We start from the raw sequence: 20,584 nt of genomic DNA on the forward strand, positions 1-20,584 counted from the left end.
TGAGTTATGCACATGGCGCTCACTTGTTTTTAGAGACACTTTCCTTCTTTCAAAATTATTGCTGTCTCATTCTCTCACTTCAGTCTTTTTTTTATTATTATTTGATTAGTTGCACCTGTTTACAGCGCACATTTATAATGAGAGAACCCGTTTAAGTTTATCACTGTATTTCAGATTTCCGATACTGTTCATCAAGCATCATTTGGAGAGTATTCTCCACATCTGTAATGAGAATGAAAGAGGCCGGTCTCCACATAAGTGGAGTCTTACATAAATTAAGCTCACGTTTTGCGTGGGCTGGAGTTGTTTTATTGGTGCAAACACTGCAACTATTGGTCATTCTGCTATTATGCAAGTAAAATGATTAAGGCCTTTTGCCAACTATTCCAAATATGGAAAATCAAAGGCTTAGGGTCTCTCACAATCACAAAAAAGTTCAAAACAACAGTTGTTCATGCCTTGTTTTCTACTAATGGGGCATCTAGTTGAAATATAAAACTTGTTTGGGATTTTTTTCAATGACCATGATTTGATGAATTGAAAAGCTCCGTCCCAATTCAGCAAAAAAGAGTGACATGCACATTTTCCATTCTTGTTTCACAGTAAGAAAACACAACTACAGGAGGTAAACAATGACAAAATAATGACAATTTTCATTTTGGGTGAACTATTGCTTTAATTAAAAGTCATCTGGCTTAAAAATAAATTAGAAAAAAATGCTGTCACTTGGATGATTTATGGAACTCTTTCAACCTCAAACAATCATCATTATCCAAAACACCTACAAACATTAGATGCCATTTTTTCTACCTGACAGCACGTATGAATTAGTGCACTATATCTGATGCAATAATGACAAAGTTTGCAATAACATCATGTCAAATTTAAACTCAAGTCAGGTAAATAAAAGACAGAATGGAGTTTTACAGAGCAATAACCTTGAACTTCAAACTCACAACTCTCTTTCATGTTTTTCTGTACTTGGCATAACCACCTATTTAAGAAACCAGCACGTACACATAAAACCCAATTAGTGAGGCTAAGACTAACCTTAAGACACTTCTGACCTGATATTTAAACAAAGTAGGGTCAACAACACAACCTTGTAGGCAAATGAAGGGTGTGCTTAAAACAAAATAAAAAAACTCGCGTCATAATCCAAAATGTCTGTTCTTACATAACCCTTCTAGGTCGATCACAGAAAGCATGTCAACATGTATCCGCTAAAGCACGCCATACAGAGACCCAGCGATAACGCTGACCCACCATACGCATCACTAAACCAACAGTACACAGTGTTCCACATTGGAAACCATGTTGTTTTAGAGTTATATACTCACACTTCATAAGACCTTCGTGGAAACAACAGCCTAAAATAATTGATTATAAAAAACATACAGGAAACAAATATTTTGGCATTGACCTTCAAGAGCTTCCAGGCAAGCATTTTGACCTTTATTAGGTAAACGATGAAAAAAAAAAAAAAAGCTGCATCATTTCTTGACCCTAATGAGAGTTCATTCAGACATCTGAAGTAAATGGTCAAACGCAATGTTTGAGTACACCTACGCATCTAAAAACATGTTGAAGACCATGTTCACTGGCACCTTTTTAATTTCTTCTGATTTAGTCTCTGTAAGGCTTGTAATCAAGGTCATGAATCTTCTGAGTATACATCAGAATATAGTGTATTTACATCAAATAACATGTACTGATAATCTTCAGGCTCTTGTTCTCCTAAAATATGCTTAGTCTGTTGAAGCCACTTGGACTTCATGAGGAAGCTTTGACTCTCTAAGGACAGTTTCAGATTGTGTTCATTGGTTGGTGAAGACAATGGTGGCTAAAACCTGTCCTGCATTGATTCCTGTAGTGACAAGTTTTTTGAGGCTGTGGATTTAGATGATGAGGAGAACTGTTGGTGGAATAAACGTGAAGGAGCAACTGGTTTCTTTGAGGACACTGGTGAAATACTGAGCATTTTAACTACTGTGAGGTAAACGATGAGGTAAAATAAGGTGAAAAGCTGCAATTTTCTTCTTAATCTAAATTGTCACAGGCTCTGTATGAATCCGAGGGCTCTTGAGCATTCTTCCTTGGTCAATCTGTGAAGGCATAGTTGAGGTTGAAGCCACTTGGACTGCATGAGGAAGCTTTGACTCTGTAAGAACAGTTTCAGATTATGTTCTTTGGTTCTGTGAAGACAACGGTAGCTAAAATCTGTCCTGTGTTGATTCTTTTAAGTGCCAAGTTGCTTTGAGGCCGTGGACTGAAATTATGAGGAGGACTGTTAATGGACTGAAGATGGAGTACTGGTTTCTTTAAAGACTGACCTGCTGACCATCAAGAGCTTTAAGCATGTTGACCTCCATGATGTATAATAAAGTAAAAAACCTGCATATTTTTCCAACCCTGATGCGAGTTTATTCGAACATCCAAGTAAAATGCTAAAATAGATGTTAGAGTAGCTATGCATCTGAAAAAAAGTAGGCTACATTCACTGGTACTTTCTTTTTTATGTGCTCTGCTTTAATCTTAGTCAGGCTTGTAATCAGGGTCATTAGAGTCTGCTGAATCTGAATCTTCTGAGTATGAATCAGAATACAATGTATTTATGTCAAATAACATATATTGATCATCTTCAGGCTCTTGTTCTCCTTTTAAAATGTCACAGGCTCTGTATGAATCCATGGCTCTGGCACATTCTTCCTTGCTTAGTCTATTAAGGCACACTTGAGGTTGAAGCCACTTGGACTGTATTAGGAAGCTTTGACTCTCTAATGACAGTTTCAGATTCTGTTCATCATTTCTGCTTGGTTTGGTGAAGACAACGGTAGCTAAAATCTGTCCTGCATTGATTTCAAGTTGCTTTGAGGCTGTGGACTGAGATGATGAGGAGGACTGTCGGAGAACTGAAGGTGAAGGAGCAACTGGATTCTTTGGGGACACTGGTGAAAGACTGACCTGCTGGATGTAGGACATTGAAATGTTCGTAGAGGATGAATCTGGGTTAGAGGACAATGAGTGCTGGTTTGGAGATGCTTGAGGCTGTGGTGTGTACGGGAGAAGAGGTGGTGTGCTCTGGGTTGATGTTGGAGTGCATTCTGCTTGTACGACTCCTCCATCAAGCTCTTCAGAACATTCCTGAAGGATGCTCCTCATTTTTTTGCCATGTCTGGAGCAGATCTGCACTGGAAAATCAGTCTCACTTTCCTTCTGTTCTGGTTCAGATTGAGTTTTCTCCTGTCTGTGCCACCCAACCAGGTCCTTCTCCACCAGAAGAGACTGGCTGATGTCAATCTGATCTATTTCAGAATCTGACAACTGCGTAGACGTAACAATTACTCCATCACCACAAATCTTCTCCGGAGGTAATTTAGTTTCTGTGTTTCTATTCTGCCACAAGCCCTGAGAACCAAACAGCTCTTCTGTGCTGGTTTGTGAGAGTCGATTCTCCTTTGTGCTGTTCTGAGATGACCTCAGAAATACACGGAGGGTACCATTGGATGGTTTAACAACTTCAGTGTCCCTTTGTACCTCACAAGTGTTTGAAAGTGATGGTGAGAGACTGTCGTCAAGGCTCTGATTTGTTGTTACAGCTGTCAAATAGAGAAAATGAAGATTAAAATAAAGAATGGCCATAACTTTTGTTTCAATCGAACTGAATTCATTCCGATTAATGAATCTGAATGTAGTGTTTACATGAACACTAAATATAGTGATCATGTTGATGTGTGCATTTATATGTCACAAGCTTCAAATCAGAATTGATTTTTTGACATGCGCACACTGCACAAATATAGAGAGTTCCCTGCTGTTTGCACATAATAATGATTCTCCTACGCTGTTTCATAATTAGTTTTAAACATTCAATTTCTGGATAAATATTACATAAAACCGCCATGCTGCTTATATTTATCATGCTGTAAAAAATGCCTGATTGTGTCTTCAATCCGATTACTAATGGATTATTTGTGGGCATGTATACGTAGCCAGTGTCTGTAATTTCAAACCTGTTATGGTTATGGCAAATTCAGAGACAAAATCATGTTTCTTACCGCAATGCAGGAGTCTCTTCAGAATTGTGGCTAGAGATGCACTATCCCTTGAAAGTAATTTTTTTAGGATCTTCTCTCCCTTCTCATATGAATGGGACTGCTTCAGTACCTGGACACAAATGTGGATACAACAGAATAACATATCAATTCTAGTGTGAATATATATGATAATGTGTTTAAAGAAAGGCAATAAACCATTTATTGTGCTGATACAAATAACATTGATTTACTGAATGTATTTTTTTTGTTTGTTTCCTTAGTTTACAGTGAATTTTTGACGACCTTATTTTTGATCAAACGAATGTAAAACATTTTAAGGACCTGTGGGGTCTCTGACTAGATTTTTAGCCAATATATTTATGTGTATTTCGTTTTTTCACCTGTTTTATTGTCTGACAGAAAAAAACTGTTGTGCAATTATTTTTAGTATTTTTTTTAAACAGTCTTTTTGTTTAGAAAAAGCACAAAAAAATAGTAATGCCTTTCTTAAAAAGCACAACTAAACAGAAAATGCAGCTACTTTAGACACAAAAGCACATAAACACTTACCTGTTCAATACAAGTTGGTTGTGGCAGGACTTTATCTAGCTCTCCCAAATAGTGTACAAGTCTCTCCTCCAGTTTCTGTGCATAGCGTTCACCATATTGCTCCTCCATTAAATCCTGCAAAGTTAAATGGTCACATTTGACTTGAGGATCTGGAACTGATGCAAACTAGTGCTGATATAAGTAATGCACCATTTAAAGTACAAAGTTTTTTTTTTCACTAACCCGAATGTAAGTCTGACGCATATCCCTGTCTCTGGCCAGTACATGAGCAAAAGCCTTGAAATCTTCCTGATTTTTTTGCATGAGATCCATGTTCCTGCGGCTCTATATAGAAGCATGATTTAAACAAAAGGAAAGGAAAGTGTTAAAAATCTCAGCAGTCCTAAAAATATTTTCTATTTTAAAGCATTATTTGTGTCAATGCAGACAATACAATACAGTAATGATACATAGTCAGATATTAACTTAATACACTTCAACAAGAACCCATGCATCATGTAGTACATTTATAAATTACTTTGGCTTTTTATGTATTTACGGTGGCCCCTGGTGGAAGGAGATCACACTTACACATTTGTGATACTCCGGAAGGCTTTTAGGGAAAAAAAATTCAATCTTGTTAGAGATTTTAGCAGTGTTCTGGTCATTCCACAACATCCACATGATAACCTAAAAAAATAAAAAAGTGAATGAATCGTAAAGTAGTCATGTAATGCCAAACAAATTCATACTCATACTCATAAAATTAAACTTGTGTATTCTATACAATTAAGGAAAGTACTTTGCTTCATTTAATTTAACAATGCAATCAGATAGAGTACACTGCCTTTGGGAGAAATTAAGTTTAATTATTTTATTTTGCCTACTTCGCCTTTCTTGTTGGGATTTCCTATTTTGTAAAATCTCATAAACTCATAAATAATAAGAATAACACATTTCTGAAGGACTACAATTTTATTTTTCTTACTGATTGAGGTGTCTTTTGTTTATCTTTCCTTTCCATTCTATGTTCTTTAATGGAGTGGTGATTATTATGATTAATGTTATTTTTCTATATATTATTATATATAATTACAATAATGAAAAACCCATGGAAATCCCTATACAAAACTGCAAGTTATTTCTGGATGGGTGACCTATGAATTTTATAAAAGAAAACAATGCCTCACCAGAGTCTGCAGACCAAACATGATCTTCATGTGTTTGATGGGAGTCACTAGTCTTGGCACAAGTGTGTACGTAGCATCCAAAAACTCAGTGACTCTCTCAAAGTGCTTGATGTCTCTGGCTTGCACGATCCTCCAGACCTCTGCCGCCACCACACGGATTCTGCACGGCTCTTCAAGGGCCAGAAGATGCCAGTCACCTTCTAGCCATAACGGAGGACCTAGAACTGAAAGAGGTTAAAGTTTATTAGATCTCCTGTGCATTAATTTCAAACTAGTTTATGTTAGATCTATTGACTTGCACCAACTGTGCAGTTGATTTATGACAATAACGTAATAAATAACACAGTAACTGTGTAATTACATGCATTGATTCAATAGATTATACTGTTTTTAACTGAAAGCAATATGCTTGTTTGTTTGGGTAATTAAAAAGATAGCAAGAAACACCTTCTAAGACCTCCATCATCCGTTTAGTCCATGCATATTCAATGATCCATAATGGTAAAACAGGAATAAGGTGAGCACAGGCCTTTTCCAACCACAAGTTTTCACTCATTCCAGCCAAAGCAGCTGTCTCAGTCTTTAACACTGTCATGATGTCTTTCAGTGCAGAGCATCTGCATGCAGGAAGCATCCAATCATTGACTCTGCTGAGATGATGATGAGCTCCATTTAAAAGTCAAATTTTGTTAGGCATGTCCGGGCACGTTTAGGAAGGAACAGTTTACTTTCACTTATAGAGCATCAACGTTAGATATATCAAGGGATAATTCAATCTCGTTCGGTATTATATCGACTGCACAAACTACTCATACGGTCAGTGCAAATATTATTTGCGTGAAAACAGAAATTGTTGACGGTGCTGTTTCAAAAATAGCACAGCTGAAGGATCTTTTCAAAATAAGAGACACCTAATAAAATAAGCTAAACTAGTAGGATTTAGATAAATATGAAACGTGTTTCATATGGGCCAAATTAAATGTAATAATTAAAATATGTGTAAATACTTAAATAATCGTATAGTAACAGATTTACAATTCTCGCATTTCGTTTTGAGCAAAGTTCACTTTATCGTTGAAATACAATTCAAAATATTTTAACTTTTAAAAATCAGTTTTCACAAGGTTATAATGGGTTGGTAAATGTTGCAGAGACATGGCTCAAAGACATTCAAATTACTCACAAACGCGGATTTTATTTTGAAAAATATATTTCCAACTTCACACTTTAAACAAAATCATGACATAGCACCGCAGAGCACATGATGTGTTGACTTCTGGAGGTTTGAGTCACCAAATCTCCAAATGATCGTTTTATATTGTTAAAGTTGCCTTTGAAGGTGAGTGTATGGTGCACAGCAGTGTCAGAAACATGGTTAGTTAAATCTATTTTAGCCACGTTTTATTGTTGTACTTCTACAAATCATTAAATAATTGTGTTCTAACTACAGTTATACTGTAATATTTCCAAGCAAGATGCCGCCACGCGTTGATGCCGTAATGAAACTGTGTTGTGAGCTATCCGCAAATCAACAAGTCAAAACAGCGGTAAAGCAGTCTGGAAAAGGAGCAGCAGCTGCTGGTGGTTTGGCTTTTGCAGGAGGCCTAATAGGGGGGCCATTGGGAATTGCAGTGGGCAAGTCTATTCATGCCTTAAGCATACAGCATGCAACCTTATACATGATATACTGTAATGATGCTGGTTTCTCTTACTTGCACTTTTGTCTTTTTTAAGGTGGGGCTGTTGGTGGACTGATTGGATGCTGGATGACTAGTGGACAGTTTAAACCTCTTCCTCAGGTTATCCTGGAACTGACACCTGACCAGCAGCTCAGACTCTATGAGGATGTTGTAACCATTTTAGGCTCAATAACATGGACTGATGTTGCACAGCTGACTGCTCTTGTAATGGGAAATGCCACATTACAGCAACAAGTGACCGCTGCTCTTCTGAGCTACATACAAAAGGAACTTCAAGCCGAAGTGCATTATGTAGACTAACGTAACCTTATTTTTTAATGAAACAACATTTCAAACCTTAATAATAATCATGTGTCATATGGGTTGTTTGATTGGATGCTTGAGTACTGTAGTTGAAACTGGCATACAGAATATTACTGTAGTACTGTATAAAAGTGTTTTTCACTTTAGATGGTACATTTGAATCTGTGAAATCTTGTTTCCTCTAGAGGATAAAAAATAAAGGTAATTGTGAGTTTTTTTTTTTAATCTTTCAATTATGACTCTTTTTCTCGCAATTCAGAGTTTATATCTGACAATTCTGACTCTTTTCTTGCATTTTTGATTATTAATTATTCCATGGCAGAAACAAAAAAACTGAATTGCGAGATGTAATCTCAGAATTCTGCAGAAGAAAAAAAAAAACAGTTGTGAGATAATAATAATGCGACTTAATCTCACAATTCAGAATTTTTTTCTTGCAATTTTGAGGGAAAGGTACATTATTTCATGATGGAGAAAAATACAGAATTGTGAGAATTCTAAGGGGAAAAAAGTCAGATTTGTTATATGTAAACTAGCAATTACGAGAAAAGTAAATATGATTGTGACTTGTGAAAATCTGAATTGTGAGAGAAAAAGTCACAATTACCTTTTATTTTTCCGTCTTTGCAATAATATCCTGACATAATGTGCAGCTTGTTTTCAGAACAATTAGGAAGATTATACATTGTAGAATATACGTGAATGATATTGTTGAATGCCTTTTTAAAAATATTTAATTAAACTTTTTTTGGTGGTCTGACAACTGTGTTTGTTCATTTGTAACCAAGATGTGCATGACCAGTCAAAAGCCTCAAAAACAGATGTTGGTTGCTTTAAAATATATATTTATTAATAGTTAGATATGTCCAGACACATTAAAAGCATAGAGAGAAAATGTCCATTGCTTATCCAATAATTACAGTATCCTCATCAGGAAACTTATAATAAGGCACCTCCAAGTTGAGAGGTGCGGGTCCTTTTATGATCCTTCCTGAAGCATCATAATGTGACCCATGGCAGGGGCAGTAGTACCCGCTGTAATCACCGGTGTTTGCAATTGGGACACAGCCAAGATGAGTGCAGACACCAATGACGATGACCCAGGTGGGGTTGGCGACGCGGCCTTTGTGGTCCTGGAGCTCTGAGAGATCTACGCTCTGCTCGGCTGTGGTCTCCTCTGTTCTGTGACGAACAAACAGAGGCTTGCCTCTCCACTTGAAGGTCATGTTTTTCCCCTCTGGGATGTCGGACAACTTGATCTAGATTTTGGACAGGGCCAGGACTTCAGCAGAGGCACTCATTGAGGACACGAATTGGGTCACAACCGTTTTGGCAGCATAGACACCCACCACAGCAGTGGATCCGGTCACCAGGTAAGAGAAGGCCCGTCTAGCTTCGCTGCTTTCCTGAGAGGACTTCTTGGGATCCAACACCTCAACACACCGATAGTCAGAGAAGTCAGGGATTTTGATGTCGGTGTGAGCGAGACGTGCTCCAAAATGGCTTAAAAAGCATACAGAATGGTCATTGTAAATATACAGCACACACACATATATATATACATATATATATATATATATAAAAGGGATATATATTTTATTGCATCTATAAATACATTTAATTAATTAATTTATATAAAGATTTTAATTTATAGTTTTATATAATATGTGAACCTGGACCACAAACCAGTCATAAGGGTAATTTTTTAAATGGATAATCAGAAAGCAGAATAAATAAGCTTTCTATTGATGTATGGTCCGTAAGGCTGAGATACAACTATTTAAAAATCTGGAATCTGAGGGTGCAAAATAATCAAAATATTGAAATGAAGTCCTTAGCAATGCATATTACCAATCAAAAAATAATTATGGTATATTTACGGTAGGAAATGTACAAAATATCTTCATGGAACATGATCTTTATCCTAACGATTTTTTGGCATAAAAGAAAAATCGATAATTTTGACCAATACAATGTATTGTTGGCTATTGCTACAAATATACCTGTGCTGCTTATGATTGGTTTTGTGGTCCAGGGTCACATATATAATATACATTTTATAACCATATAATATGTCAATAGTATGACTTATTATAGGATTAATTACTGTATTAGAATGAGGTCTGGTATGCAACAGTGGAACCACAACAAGTAAATATAGTGGTGTGAAAAGGTGTTGATTTTTTATTTTTTACCCTTCCTGATTTTTTATTTTTATGCATGTTTGTCACGTTTCAGATCATCAAACAAGTAAAGAGTCTTGAACGGTCCTGCGGAAGCTCCTCCCTCCCTTCATAGTGGACCGGGAATTTACTGAACTGAAAGCGCAAAGTAAAACAGAGATAATAAAATAATTATTCCCATTAAGATATTTAAATGATAAATACAATACATTATTCAATTAGCGCCTCGTGTTATTTTCAATATATTTGTTGAAATATTTAAATATTTTTGATAATTGGTATAGTTTTGAACAGGCAGTACGAGGCAGCCTCGGGAAAATGTAAACAGTAGGGACGAGGCGTTCGATTCATGTCGGCGAATCGGTTCTTTTGAACAGTTGTTATGAACAGGTTATCCGATTCTCGGCCTTGAGAACGAATCGTTCAAACTTGAACCAATTCTTTTAAAAGATCCGACTCAAAACCAAAAATGTGTTCACATACTGGTCATCTCTTGTGCACATTGGTCTGGATCCACAGGATGGTCACCTGAAAATTAAACATGAGATTTTTACGCCGGAAAATAGCGATCATAGTTGTTGTGGCTTATGTGATATTTTCGTTGTATGCAGCGTATAATGTGTTTTTCAACAAGAGGGTTATTTCTCGCGTTCATCGCGTGGTAAAAAAGGGCACTGTGATTATAGGTAAGACAATTAATCATAACCCGCATCATCTTATAGGGTTGTTGTAATAAACATAAACAATATAATACAATGTAAATGCAATAAAAGCATATCAATTAATGATCGCGTGTAAACAAGAGTGTTCGTTTCCAGATAATGGAAAAGCAGGAGAGGAAGAGTGGAACCCATGGGAAGAGGATGAGCACGTGTATTCCTTAGTTCTGCAGAAGAGGAGAGATGCCTTCAGATCATACCAAGATCATGCAGCTGAGAACAGGCCAAAAACATATAAAGTTCAGATCTGGGGCAAAGCGGCTATTGGCGAGTCCAGAGATCATTGCATTGCTTGTGTCTTCATTTTTTTTGCATTAGTAGAGAACATAAATTAATGTTCATTGTTTAAATTTTCCTAGGACTTTATTTGTGGGAGCATATTTTAGAAGGGCCTCTCAACCCACAGGACAAATCCAGCCAATGGAGAGAAGGAGAGATTCAGTCTGGGAAGATCAATTTCAGGTAAGCTTTTAATTGACAATTTTATTTAACGAGGATGCCGAAGACTTTTTTTAATGTTACAACATGTTTCTATTACAAATTAATGCTGTTTTAAAAAAAATATATATTTTTTTTAAATTGTAATACCTCACAGTATTACTGTTTTTATATATATTTGAAGTAATTCATTTTTTTTATATAATTGGAGTCTTCTTGAGCATTTCTTTCAAAATAATTTCAGATCTCTTTATCATTATCTTTCCTCAGTTTCTACACAGGGCCAGCAGTGGTGCAAGGGCACGTTTCTCTCGACACAGACAGTGTGGTGTTGGTTTTGAATGGCCGTGAGCAGCAGAAAATCTCTTACTCCATCCAGTGGCTGCAGCACGTCCAGGGTCTGGTGCAGATGCGCTCTGTATCTCGGGTTGCTGTGGTTCTTCTGGGCAACGAGCAGTGCAATAACGACTGGATCAGTCCTTACCTTAAGAGGCACGGTGGGTTTGTGGACCTGCTCTTTCTTGTGTACGACAGTCCTTGGGTCAATGATAAAGACATCTTCCAGTGGCCACTGGGTGTTGCCACGTAAGTTTCTATTTTTAAAAACAAATTTTTGTTTTATATTTAATGAGGTGTATTTCTGTAATATTTTATTAGCATCCAATTTTATTGTTTTGAAATAATTTAGAAGAAATCAGTTAGTTTGATTGTTTATAAAGTGCTTTTTCTTTCTCTACAGATACAGGCATTTCCCTGTAGTCACACTTAGCGGTCAGATGCTGAAAACTGCTAGACCATATCTCTGCAACTTTCTCGGGACTATGTACAAAAACTCCTCCAGGGAAACTCTCATGGGCGTCCTAAAGCAGAACGGCTTGGAGAAAGATTGCCTCATGCATGTTAGAGAGAAGTATGTATTTTTGGAAGTACTGTCCATTATTTTTGTTGGTCTGAATTGAAATGAATTGCATTCAAAACAAAATTGCAGGATATATTAAGTAATGCTAGAATATTTAAAATACTTTATTGTTAGGAAGAAAAAAAAACTCGGGTCCTTTTAATGTTTTCTTTTTTTAAGAAATTACTATTTTTATTCAGCATGGATGCTTTAAATAGATCAAAAGAGACAGCAAAGACATTTATAATCTTACACACACACACAACATTCAAATAAATGCTGCTCTTTTGAACTTTTTATTAATCACAGAATACTGAAAAATGTTTCTTGAGCACTAAATCAGAATTAGAATAGTTCTGAAGGATCATGTGACACTGAAGACTGAAGTAATGATGCTGAAAATTCAGTTTAATTAGTAGTAACATTTCATAATATTACTGTTTTACTGTATTTTGATCAATTTGATCTGACTTTTTCCCCCCAAAAAAGTAACATTTTTGAATGGTAGTGTAAGTTATGATGATCAGTTAGTATGTATAATTGTTTAATTGTTTACAGTACACATTCTCATGTTTCTATTTTACCCATAAATCCTTCACAAATAATATTTCAACCATTGCTGGATTGCAGCGAGTGTTTTTTTTTAATACCTCTTGCATTTTGTGTCAACAGGTGGCTTCCTCAAGAGACGGCAGACACCTCCAGACAGTACCAGATGGCATTAGCACAAAGTGACCTCACTCTTTGTCCGGTGGGAGTGAACACAGAGTGCTACCGCATCTATGAAGCCTGTGCCTATGGCTCTGTGCCCGTGGTGGAGGACGTCCTGACTCCAGGGGCCTGTGCGGTTGGTAACCGGTCCCCGCTCCGACTACTTAAAGATGCAGGAGCACCCTTCATCTTCCTCAAGGACTGGAGGGAGCTGCCTGCCATCCTGGAGAGGGAGAGAGAGATGAGCCAGAAGGAAAAAACGGAGAGGAGGATGAGACTGCTGGAGTGGTACAGTGGCTTTCGTCAGCAGATGAAGGACAAATTCACAGAGGTGTTGGAAGATGGCTTTTTCAAAATCACCTAGGATTAGTTTGGAAATTTTTTAAAGAGTCAGTTCACCCAAAAATGACAATTCATCATTTACTCAATTATCCATGTGAAATATAAGATGCTACTACTGTGTGTTCATGGTTTACCATATGCTGCTGTGCATTAATGCCCTCCATGTTTACTGTATAGTATTAATTTATTAAGCCATCATGTTTTCCCGTTTCAGTGAAAATAACTGTCCAAAAAAGTAGTAATAAGTGTTTTTTTTAGTTTATAACCTAGCTGGGTTACATAGACAGATATTTAATATTGTTAACATTTCATTTTTTTTCTCAGCTGAAGGTGTTTTTTGCTTTTAGCTCAGTGCAAGTTATTAAAAGAACTTAATTTTACTTTTAACCTGCCCGATCTTTATTTATCTATCATTTAGACTCTTTAGACATTACACTAAAAATAGGCAGTGTCTATTTAACTATCTTTTATTATTGCAGAGTATTTAATACTTAGTACATCAACAGGATTCAGTCAAGTGCTCACAGAAAATACGTCTTTAGATGTTTCTTGAATCATTTGGACTTTTATGCAAACACATGTTTGTGTGTTTATTTAAAAATAAAATGTCTCCTTTTTGTTTGTTCCTTTTGATGATAGGGAATGATATTAAAATGATCTTGAACAAGTAAATTTGATTAACAAATCAAATTCATGTTAAAATTTAAACTGATGTCCATATTTTCTATTACTGTTACAACTCACCCTACATACTGCAGCACTCTATGCTTTACATTCATTTACACAGTTTAGATGCATGGAAAAGATTTCTAATTATTCCACACTTTGTTTAGATCAGGGCTGTCCAAACTTGTTCCTGGAGGTCCGGTGTCCTGCAGAGTTTAGCTCCAGCTTGCCTCAACACACCTGCATGGAAGCTTCTAGTATGATTAGCTGCTTCAGGTGTGTCTAATTAGGGTTGGAACTAAACTCTGCAGGACCGAGTTTGGACAGCCCTGGGTTAGATTATCATAGTTTTATACAGGTAATTCTGTCTTAATGTAATTTATCTTTTAATAATGGATTTAAAAAATATATATATAGATTGAAAGTCCAGGTCTGGGACATGTAGAGGCAAGTGATTTATTGACATGCAATCCCTGTAACATTTTTATTAACAAGTTTAGAAAAGATGTCTCACCAAAATGTTCATTTTGTAACTTGGAAAATGAAACACTTATACACTTGTTTTGTAACTGTAAATATTCTGAAGACTTTTGGAAGCAGGTTTCTATGTTGGTTTTTGATATATTTTACAAAATATTTAAAATAGATGAATCTATGGTCCTTTTTTTGAACTGTAATACTGGATCGGATGTAGTTGATAACACTTTAAAGGTGATAATTCTTCTTGGGAAGTTCCATATACATAAAGCAAAAATTACATCTATTAGTCCCTCATTTAAGTTTTTTTTGTAAAGAACTTAATATATTTTATGACTCACTGACTTCAATTACCAGAAACAAGAAATGTATAAAAACATCTCTCATATTAAAAAATGTTATCTGTAAAATGTAATGCTTTACCATACATCATATATATTTGTTATATGTATCCCCCATGTTCTTATTTATTTTTGTTGTTGTTTTTTGGATGTGAGTTATGCTTGAAGTTAAGTACTTCTGTATATTTGGAAAAAAACAATAAAAATAAAAAAAAAGATTTATTGACATGCATTTCCAAACACTGGCCACTAGGCGTCCTACTCGACTCGTTGCTCCAAACGAGTTAAAAATATTCAGAAGGCTTACTTTAAAACTCAATAATTAGAAATCTTATACTTTTAAAGGATTCATAATGTAACGATTTGGATATATAAATCTTAAAAAATACAACACATTTCACAATAAGTTTTTCAAACAGTTTTGATTTGTTGCTGTTTTAATGGTCTAATTCTGTGTAACTAACAGTTACTAGAAAACTAAATTTACTTTCGTGGACAACTGGTTAGAAAAGTTGTCAGTCCCATCCACATTTCCGCCTCCAATCCCTCCCATTTCCAACCACTTGCTTTTCCAGCTGCCTTGAGGTCAGTCGCAATCCGCGAGGAAAGGGTGTAGAGAATCACGCCAGTCATTATGCTGCTCAGATCCGTCGGCGGGTGACTAAAGGACAGCTTGAAGGACCTCTTGCTGGAACAAGCCGTGGACATTTGCCCAAGGAAAGGGTTACTTGTTTGGGAGGAAACTCTTCCCGTGCGCGCTGTTTTGATCGCACTGACGGCGGAATCGTTGGGAACTCGGAAGATGAACATTTGAGGCTTTTGGGATTTTTTATTTATCCTGAGCAACTTGAACAATCTCTGGGATGCACTGGCCGCTGTAGAGAGCGACCTGGAAATCAACAAACCAGTTTACAAACATTCTCGTAACTGAACTCTCTTGAAAATGTCGAATCCTCCCGTGAAGTTCAAAAAGGATAAAGAGATCATTACAGAGTACGAGACTCAAGTCAAAGGTAAGAATCCTAAACTGCTGTAGTAGTCGTGAGTGGTGCAGTGAGAGCATTTCATCATTCATCACTTGTGCATCATGCTGAATGTTTGATTCACAGATTCAACATTTTGGATAAAGAATCAGAAAAATTTAAATCAGGTGCAAACAATAGGTTTGGGAGAAGCTTGGGTCAATGTCAAATAAGGTTGAAATAAGATAAAAGTTTTAAAAATAGTCAAAAATTGTTTTTCAAGTTGTTTCATATATAATAAATAAATAGATTATAGATTTAATGACTAAAAATGTAAAGTGGCAAAATCTAAACTTGTTCAGTATTTTTGATTCACAAATATCCAGATGTTGTCTTGGTTCCATATGACACACACACACACACACACACAAACATGAACACCTTTTCATAAAAAGGTCAAAATATTATTTTTTTCTCTAAAATTTGTAATGCAAAATGGGTCAAAATTGAATTTTCTTGTCACATTACAGCAAAATAGCTTCTTAAATGTTCGTTATGCCTCAGGATGTTTAAAAAAAAAATTAACAAAACAAAAATGCAGATTTTTTGGGGAAAATTATGCCAACATTTCTTATTTTTCCAAGAATTTCAGCCTTTAATGATACCACCACCTTGTCCCACAAAAATGAAAATATGACACAACCAGTTTTGTGTGTATTCAGTTTCTAAATGAATAGTCATTAATGCACATATTGTGCTTAGCGTAACGTTTTGAGGTGATTAATTTTTCAATCTGTTTTGAGGATTTTCATTTGTGGACGTGTCAGTAATGTCGTAGAAAACCAGGAAGTGTCAGGCAATTTTAAATTTGTGATATCCAAGCCTGGAAAAGTCATGAAAGTTAATATGATAATAACTCTGAAAGGAGAACATAGAAATATGAGGTCAATGCCTTTCTCTTGGCATGTGGCCATGTTATATTTAGATGAAGCTGATGATGCCTGAGTTTTTATACCATGTAGCTTCATGTTTAACAATACTGAAAATATTCCATATTGTTCATTATACAGATACTTCTAAAGTAAATATAATTTTTTTCTAGTAATTTTGCATTTTTTTAAAATTTGTTTTTGTTTTACAATGTATCCAGTGATTGTGAATGTAATTGAAACTCATCGGTCAAATTTGCAACTTGTGTTAAAGTCACTGTTGAGCAGAACTTCTTAAAAACCTCCCTCTTACTTTCCAACAAACTAAGCCGGATGGTCTGTTTCCTTTTCGTCTCATGAGCATCATCATCACAGGAAAGAGGCAGTTTCTGCATTGTAGTAACCATAGGGATTTGGCATCCTCCAGGGCTGTTTGCAGACAGAAATGCCTATTATTTATGTGGAGGAAGAGAGTGTGCGTGAGAGAGAGAGAGGTACGTCGCTATCATGACATGGTGTTTGTCAGAGCAGCGGTGCTCATTTGACAGGAATGTTCAGCCCCTCGCTCTGATGATGACTAAGGCTGTTAATAGCAGCGTGATGCACAGAATCCGCCCGTGCCGAGCGTCTCATTAGCTTTGCGTTGTAGTAACATGAAAACACCCCTCAGATTAACAGCCATGACTTTTTTCTTAGACTTATTTTAGCACAAACTTTATGCTGGTGCAATGTTGACAGTTGACTTTTTTTATCATCTTCTAAAAATGGGCGTCCATATCAGGTACAGGTGAATGTAACATATTGTCTGTGTAATCTGTAGTTTCCCTCAACCTGATTTGGGATGGTTTGGGATTGATTTCCTCTGTAACACTGTGGTTGTTGTGAAAATGATACTGTGAGAGAGAAGAAAGGCCGGAACTGTGCCTGGAATCCCGTTTTATCGGCTTATCCCGAGGACTCGTGTCCTAAGTGGGGTGTTATTTGTATTCCAGGCTCATGGTGTTTGCACATTCTCTTCTTATCCTGATCCTGACCATCACTTATGTTGTGTTTAGTTTAGGGAAGCAGTAAAAAGTAAACCATTCACAACCATTTTATACGTGTAATCTGATTTATTTGAAGTGAAATTATATATATGGATATTTAAGGATATTTTATCCATTGTCAGTTGATTTGAGTTATGAAAAGTGGGTGTTACTTGACAGAATGGAGCGAAACTCCTGAAAAATAAAGGTTCTTTATTGAAATCTACAGATCCACAATGAACCTTTAACATACATGGAACCTCTCCGTTCTTTAAATTTTAAAAATTGCTTTAAAAAAATGGTTCTTTTAAGAACTGCTCACTGAAAGGTTCATTAGGGAACCAAAAATGTTTTTTCTATGGCAAACCTCTTTTGGAACCTTTACTTTAAGAGTGTAATTAATTTGGGATATTAGCTAAAAAGGACATTTCTATTTATTTTGATGAAGATAATAAACACAAACCTCAGTGTTCTGTGGAACAGTAGTGAATCACATGTAGTAAGAACAGTAGTACATCAGAGATTTTATGTTGACTAATTCAAGAGTACTTCCTATTAGTAATCAAGTTTGTTAAGGTTACACTTGACATAGTAAGTCTGTCATGATTAACTGTTTTTGCTCATAGTTCCCACGTGTTGCTTCTGGTCTTTTGATCTATAAACTTGCCAGTGTTTAATCAGTCATAACTATGACTCATATTGTTTGCTTTACTTTTTACTTTTAGTCATTTAGCAGACGCTTTTATCCAAAGTGACTTACAAATAAGAAAAAGTAACTAAAACTAAAAGTTAACAGTCTGTAAATACTCTATACACACCCATTTAAGAAAATACAGAAATTAAATAAAATTGACAAATGCAATAAATGTCAAATAATAATAGTAATAATAAAATGCTTTAGCACCAGCATGAGTCATATGAAGCTTATTTTAGAGTTATCAGGTTAGGTTAGCCAGCAAGGACTGAGAGGTGTGAGAATCCCAGTTGTTGCTGCACAGAAAGCTGCAGGAGAACCTGACAGTCAGTCTTATCAACACACAAACCTGCCATATCCATCACTCTGCGCTCCATGCGGCACTGACTGCATAGAGAGAATGATGTAAAATGAACATGACAAAATATGGAAAGGCACAAAGATGCAGTATTGATGTGAAAGCTGAATCAAGTCTAGTTAAATCAGTCTAGAATTACCATGTTACGCTATATATGTGCATTAATGCATCTGTTAAATTTGTAATTCAGACACATTTAGTGACTTTTCAGTTCCATCCCTATTGAAAATGTACGAATGCTGCTTTAAAATGTATAGCTTTTTATTTGTACTTTGTGACACATGGGTGTATTACTTCATAGCAAGTGCAGAGAGGTGTAAACTCATAATTTGGTCTCTTGGCCTGCTGGCAAATCACAATAGTGTTGTTTTCTTTGGCCAGATTGTCTGTTCGATGTCGCACAGTTGGCGTTCCTTTCATGGCACCGGGTCATAACTCACTAGCCTGCCCCTGCTGGCTCCTGACACGGATGCTGTCCTCAACCTGCCATGCGAGAATATTTCCCCACATAAATGTTATAACCTCTAACGAAGCTTTTCAATGATACACAAATGCCTTGTCATGCACATCTGAATGTGTATATTTTTATTTTTCTGTAAAAATTATCTATATTCACAACAGAATTTGTTCATTATTTTGTGATTTGAATTGACAAACTATATTTGGAATATTTTTGTGCTATTAAAAATTAATGGCTACACCAACTATTTAATATGAACCACTGAAAGAATTTAAAGAAATGAAAAGAGATGGTAATCAGTTACATAATCTAAGATATACACTTTACCTTGTTGATTGATTGATTCATTCATTCATCATCAGGTGCTCGTCAGATTTAAATTGTCACTTTTACTTTTTTATACTGACACCAGCCTTGCTAAATTATGAATTAACTATCAGTTATTGTCTAAAATTGGCCTACGGTTTGTTCAGTGTTACCAAAGTAAAAGCTGAGACTATAATCACAAATATATATATTTATTTTTTTTATTTCCAGGTTTTGCTTATTTCATAAAAACCCCTAAACAAATTATTTGGTAATTGGAAAGCCCTTTTTATTTTACAACCCGAATTCAGGAAATGTTGGGACGTTTTTTAAATTTGAATAAAATGAAAAATAAAAGACTTTCAAATCACATGAGCCAATATTTTATTCACAATAGAACATAACAAATGTTAAACTGATAAATTTTACACTTATCCAATAAATGAGCTCATTTCAAATATGATACCTGCTACAGGTTAGGGATGGGCGATATGGCCTAAAAAATTTATCACGATAATTTCAGGTATTTATTGCGATAACGATACAAATGACGATAATATATAATATATTTTATATATATATATATATATATATATATATATATATATATATATATATATATATAGAGATATAGAGATATATATATATATATAGATATAGATTAAGTTTTAAAGATTAAGTTTATTTCATATAGTATTATTAATGCAATTAACTTGAAACTTTCTGTACACAGCCAACTTATGGCCATGCTAATTATGATCAACAGCTCATCACCATTAATTGCTCTTATCAACCATAGTAATGCGTTATGGACGCTTCATATTAAATCATATGCATAGGCTACTGGCACACGTTTACCACGTTGCTGATGACTGAAAGCCTGTGTATGGCTATACTGCTGTGATCTGTTTCAGGCTTTCCATATCATAACATTTTAGAAATTAATTCATTGTAATATCTCAGAAATGGCATATTTAACTTTATTAAAAGTATGGCATCTTTTATGTCAAATTCAAATTGGACGTGTTTCCACTCTTTGTAACCACCATTTTTCTGTACACTTTGCATATTACGGTAGTTTGCTCCTCATCTGATTTTCTGTAACCAAACCAGTAGCAAATTGTGGAGGTAGCTCCTCGCGTAACAACAAGCTCCTCCTCATGGTGCGTTCACACCAGACGCGAATGAAGCGTTAAGCGCGAATGATTTACATGTTAAGTCAATGCAAAGACGCGAATAGACATCCTGCCGCGCAATTCGCGCGAATGACGCAGCGGGAATTGAGCGTTTAGAGCG

At 35.7% G+C, this 20,584-nt stretch overlaps 4 protein-coding genes and 1 pseudogene across 9 annotated transcripts in view; 3 read left to right on the top strand and 2 right to left on the bottom strand.

Annotated features, from left to right (window-relative positions):
- Positions 1–660: 660 nt before the first annotated feature.
- Positions 661–6,715, bottom strand: LOC306888382 (uncharacterized protein). Its single transcript, XM_079446623.1, has 7 exons — positions 6,224–6,715; positions 5,777–6,000; positions 5,178–5,276; positions 4,830–4,931; positions 4,608–4,721; positions 4,059–4,167; positions 661–3,599 (listed from the first exon to the last, which is right to left on the bottom strand). Exons 1-7 carry the CDS (start codon positions 6,408–6,410, stop codon positions 2,536–2,538), a joined length of 1,899 nt encoding a protein of 632 aa, XP_079302749.1. The 5' UTR covers positions 6,411–6,715; the 3' UTR covers positions 661–2,535.
- Positions 6,716–7,017: 302 nt separating this feature from the next.
- Positions 7,018–8,534, top strand: LOC306887971 (protein C19orf12 homolog). Of its 4 annotated transcripts, none has more exons than XM_079446044.1 (3): positions 7,018–7,115; positions 7,252–7,411; positions 7,511–8,534. In XM_079446044.1, exons 2-3 carry the CDS (start codon positions 7,252–7,254, stop codon positions 7,774–7,776), a joined length of 426 nt encoding a protein of 141 aa, XP_079302170.1. In that variant the 5' UTR covers positions 7,018–7,115; the 3' UTR covers positions 7,777–8,534. The 4 variants fall into 4 exon arrangements, with proteins under 4 accessions (XP_079302170.1, XP_079302171.1, XP_079302172.1 ...); XM_079446045.1 differs by having other exon boundaries at positions 7,023–7,115; positions 7,248–7,411; XM_079446046.1 differs by having other exon boundaries at positions 7,043–7,115; positions 7,227–7,411.
- Positions 8,535–8,684: 150 nt separating this feature from the next.
- Positions 8,685–10,313, bottom strand: LOC306888691 (cytochrome b-c1 complex subunit Rieske, mitochondrial-like; annotated as a pseudogene). Its single transcript has 2 exons — positions 10,264–10,313; positions 8,685–9,282 (listed from the first exon to the last, which is right to left on the bottom strand). The product of its transcript is annotated as a cytochrome b-c1 complex subunit Rieske, mitochondrial-like (transcript).
- On the top strand, positions 10,275–14,744 carry LOC306888040 (ribitol-5-phosphate xylosyltransferase 1). The gene is made up of 6 exons (XM_079446137.1): positions 10,275–10,648; positions 10,781–10,948; positions 11,041–11,143; positions 11,390–11,704; positions 11,859–12,029; positions 12,690–14,744. Exons 1-6 carry the CDS (start codon positions 10,504–10,506, stop codon positions 13,090–13,092), a joined length of 1,305 nt encoding a protein of 434 aa, XP_079302263.1. The 5' UTR covers positions 10,275–10,503; the 3' UTR covers positions 13,093–14,744.
- A 295-nt stretch (positions 14,745–15,039) lies between these two features.
- Positions 15,040–20,584, top strand: part of LOC306888042 (SLIT-ROBO Rho GTPase-activating protein 1-like) — a 116,900-nt gene continuing 111,355 nt past the window's right edge. For both annotated transcript variants that reach the window (XM_079446142.1, XM_079446143.1), the window contains exon 1: positions 15,040–15,567. In XM_079446142.1, coding sequence (XP_079302268.1) covers positions 15,498–15,567 — 70 coding nt within the window. In that variant the 5' untranslated portion in view covers positions 15,040–15,497. The remainder of the gene's footprint in view (positions 15,568–20,584) is intronic.

The sequence above is a fragment of the Barbus barbus genome (assembly GCF_936440315.1).
Source record: "Barbus barbus genome assembly, chromosome: 22".
Classification (NCBI taxonomy): Eukaryota; Metazoa; Chordata; class Actinopteri; order Cypriniformes; family Cyprinidae; genus Barbus; species Barbus barbus.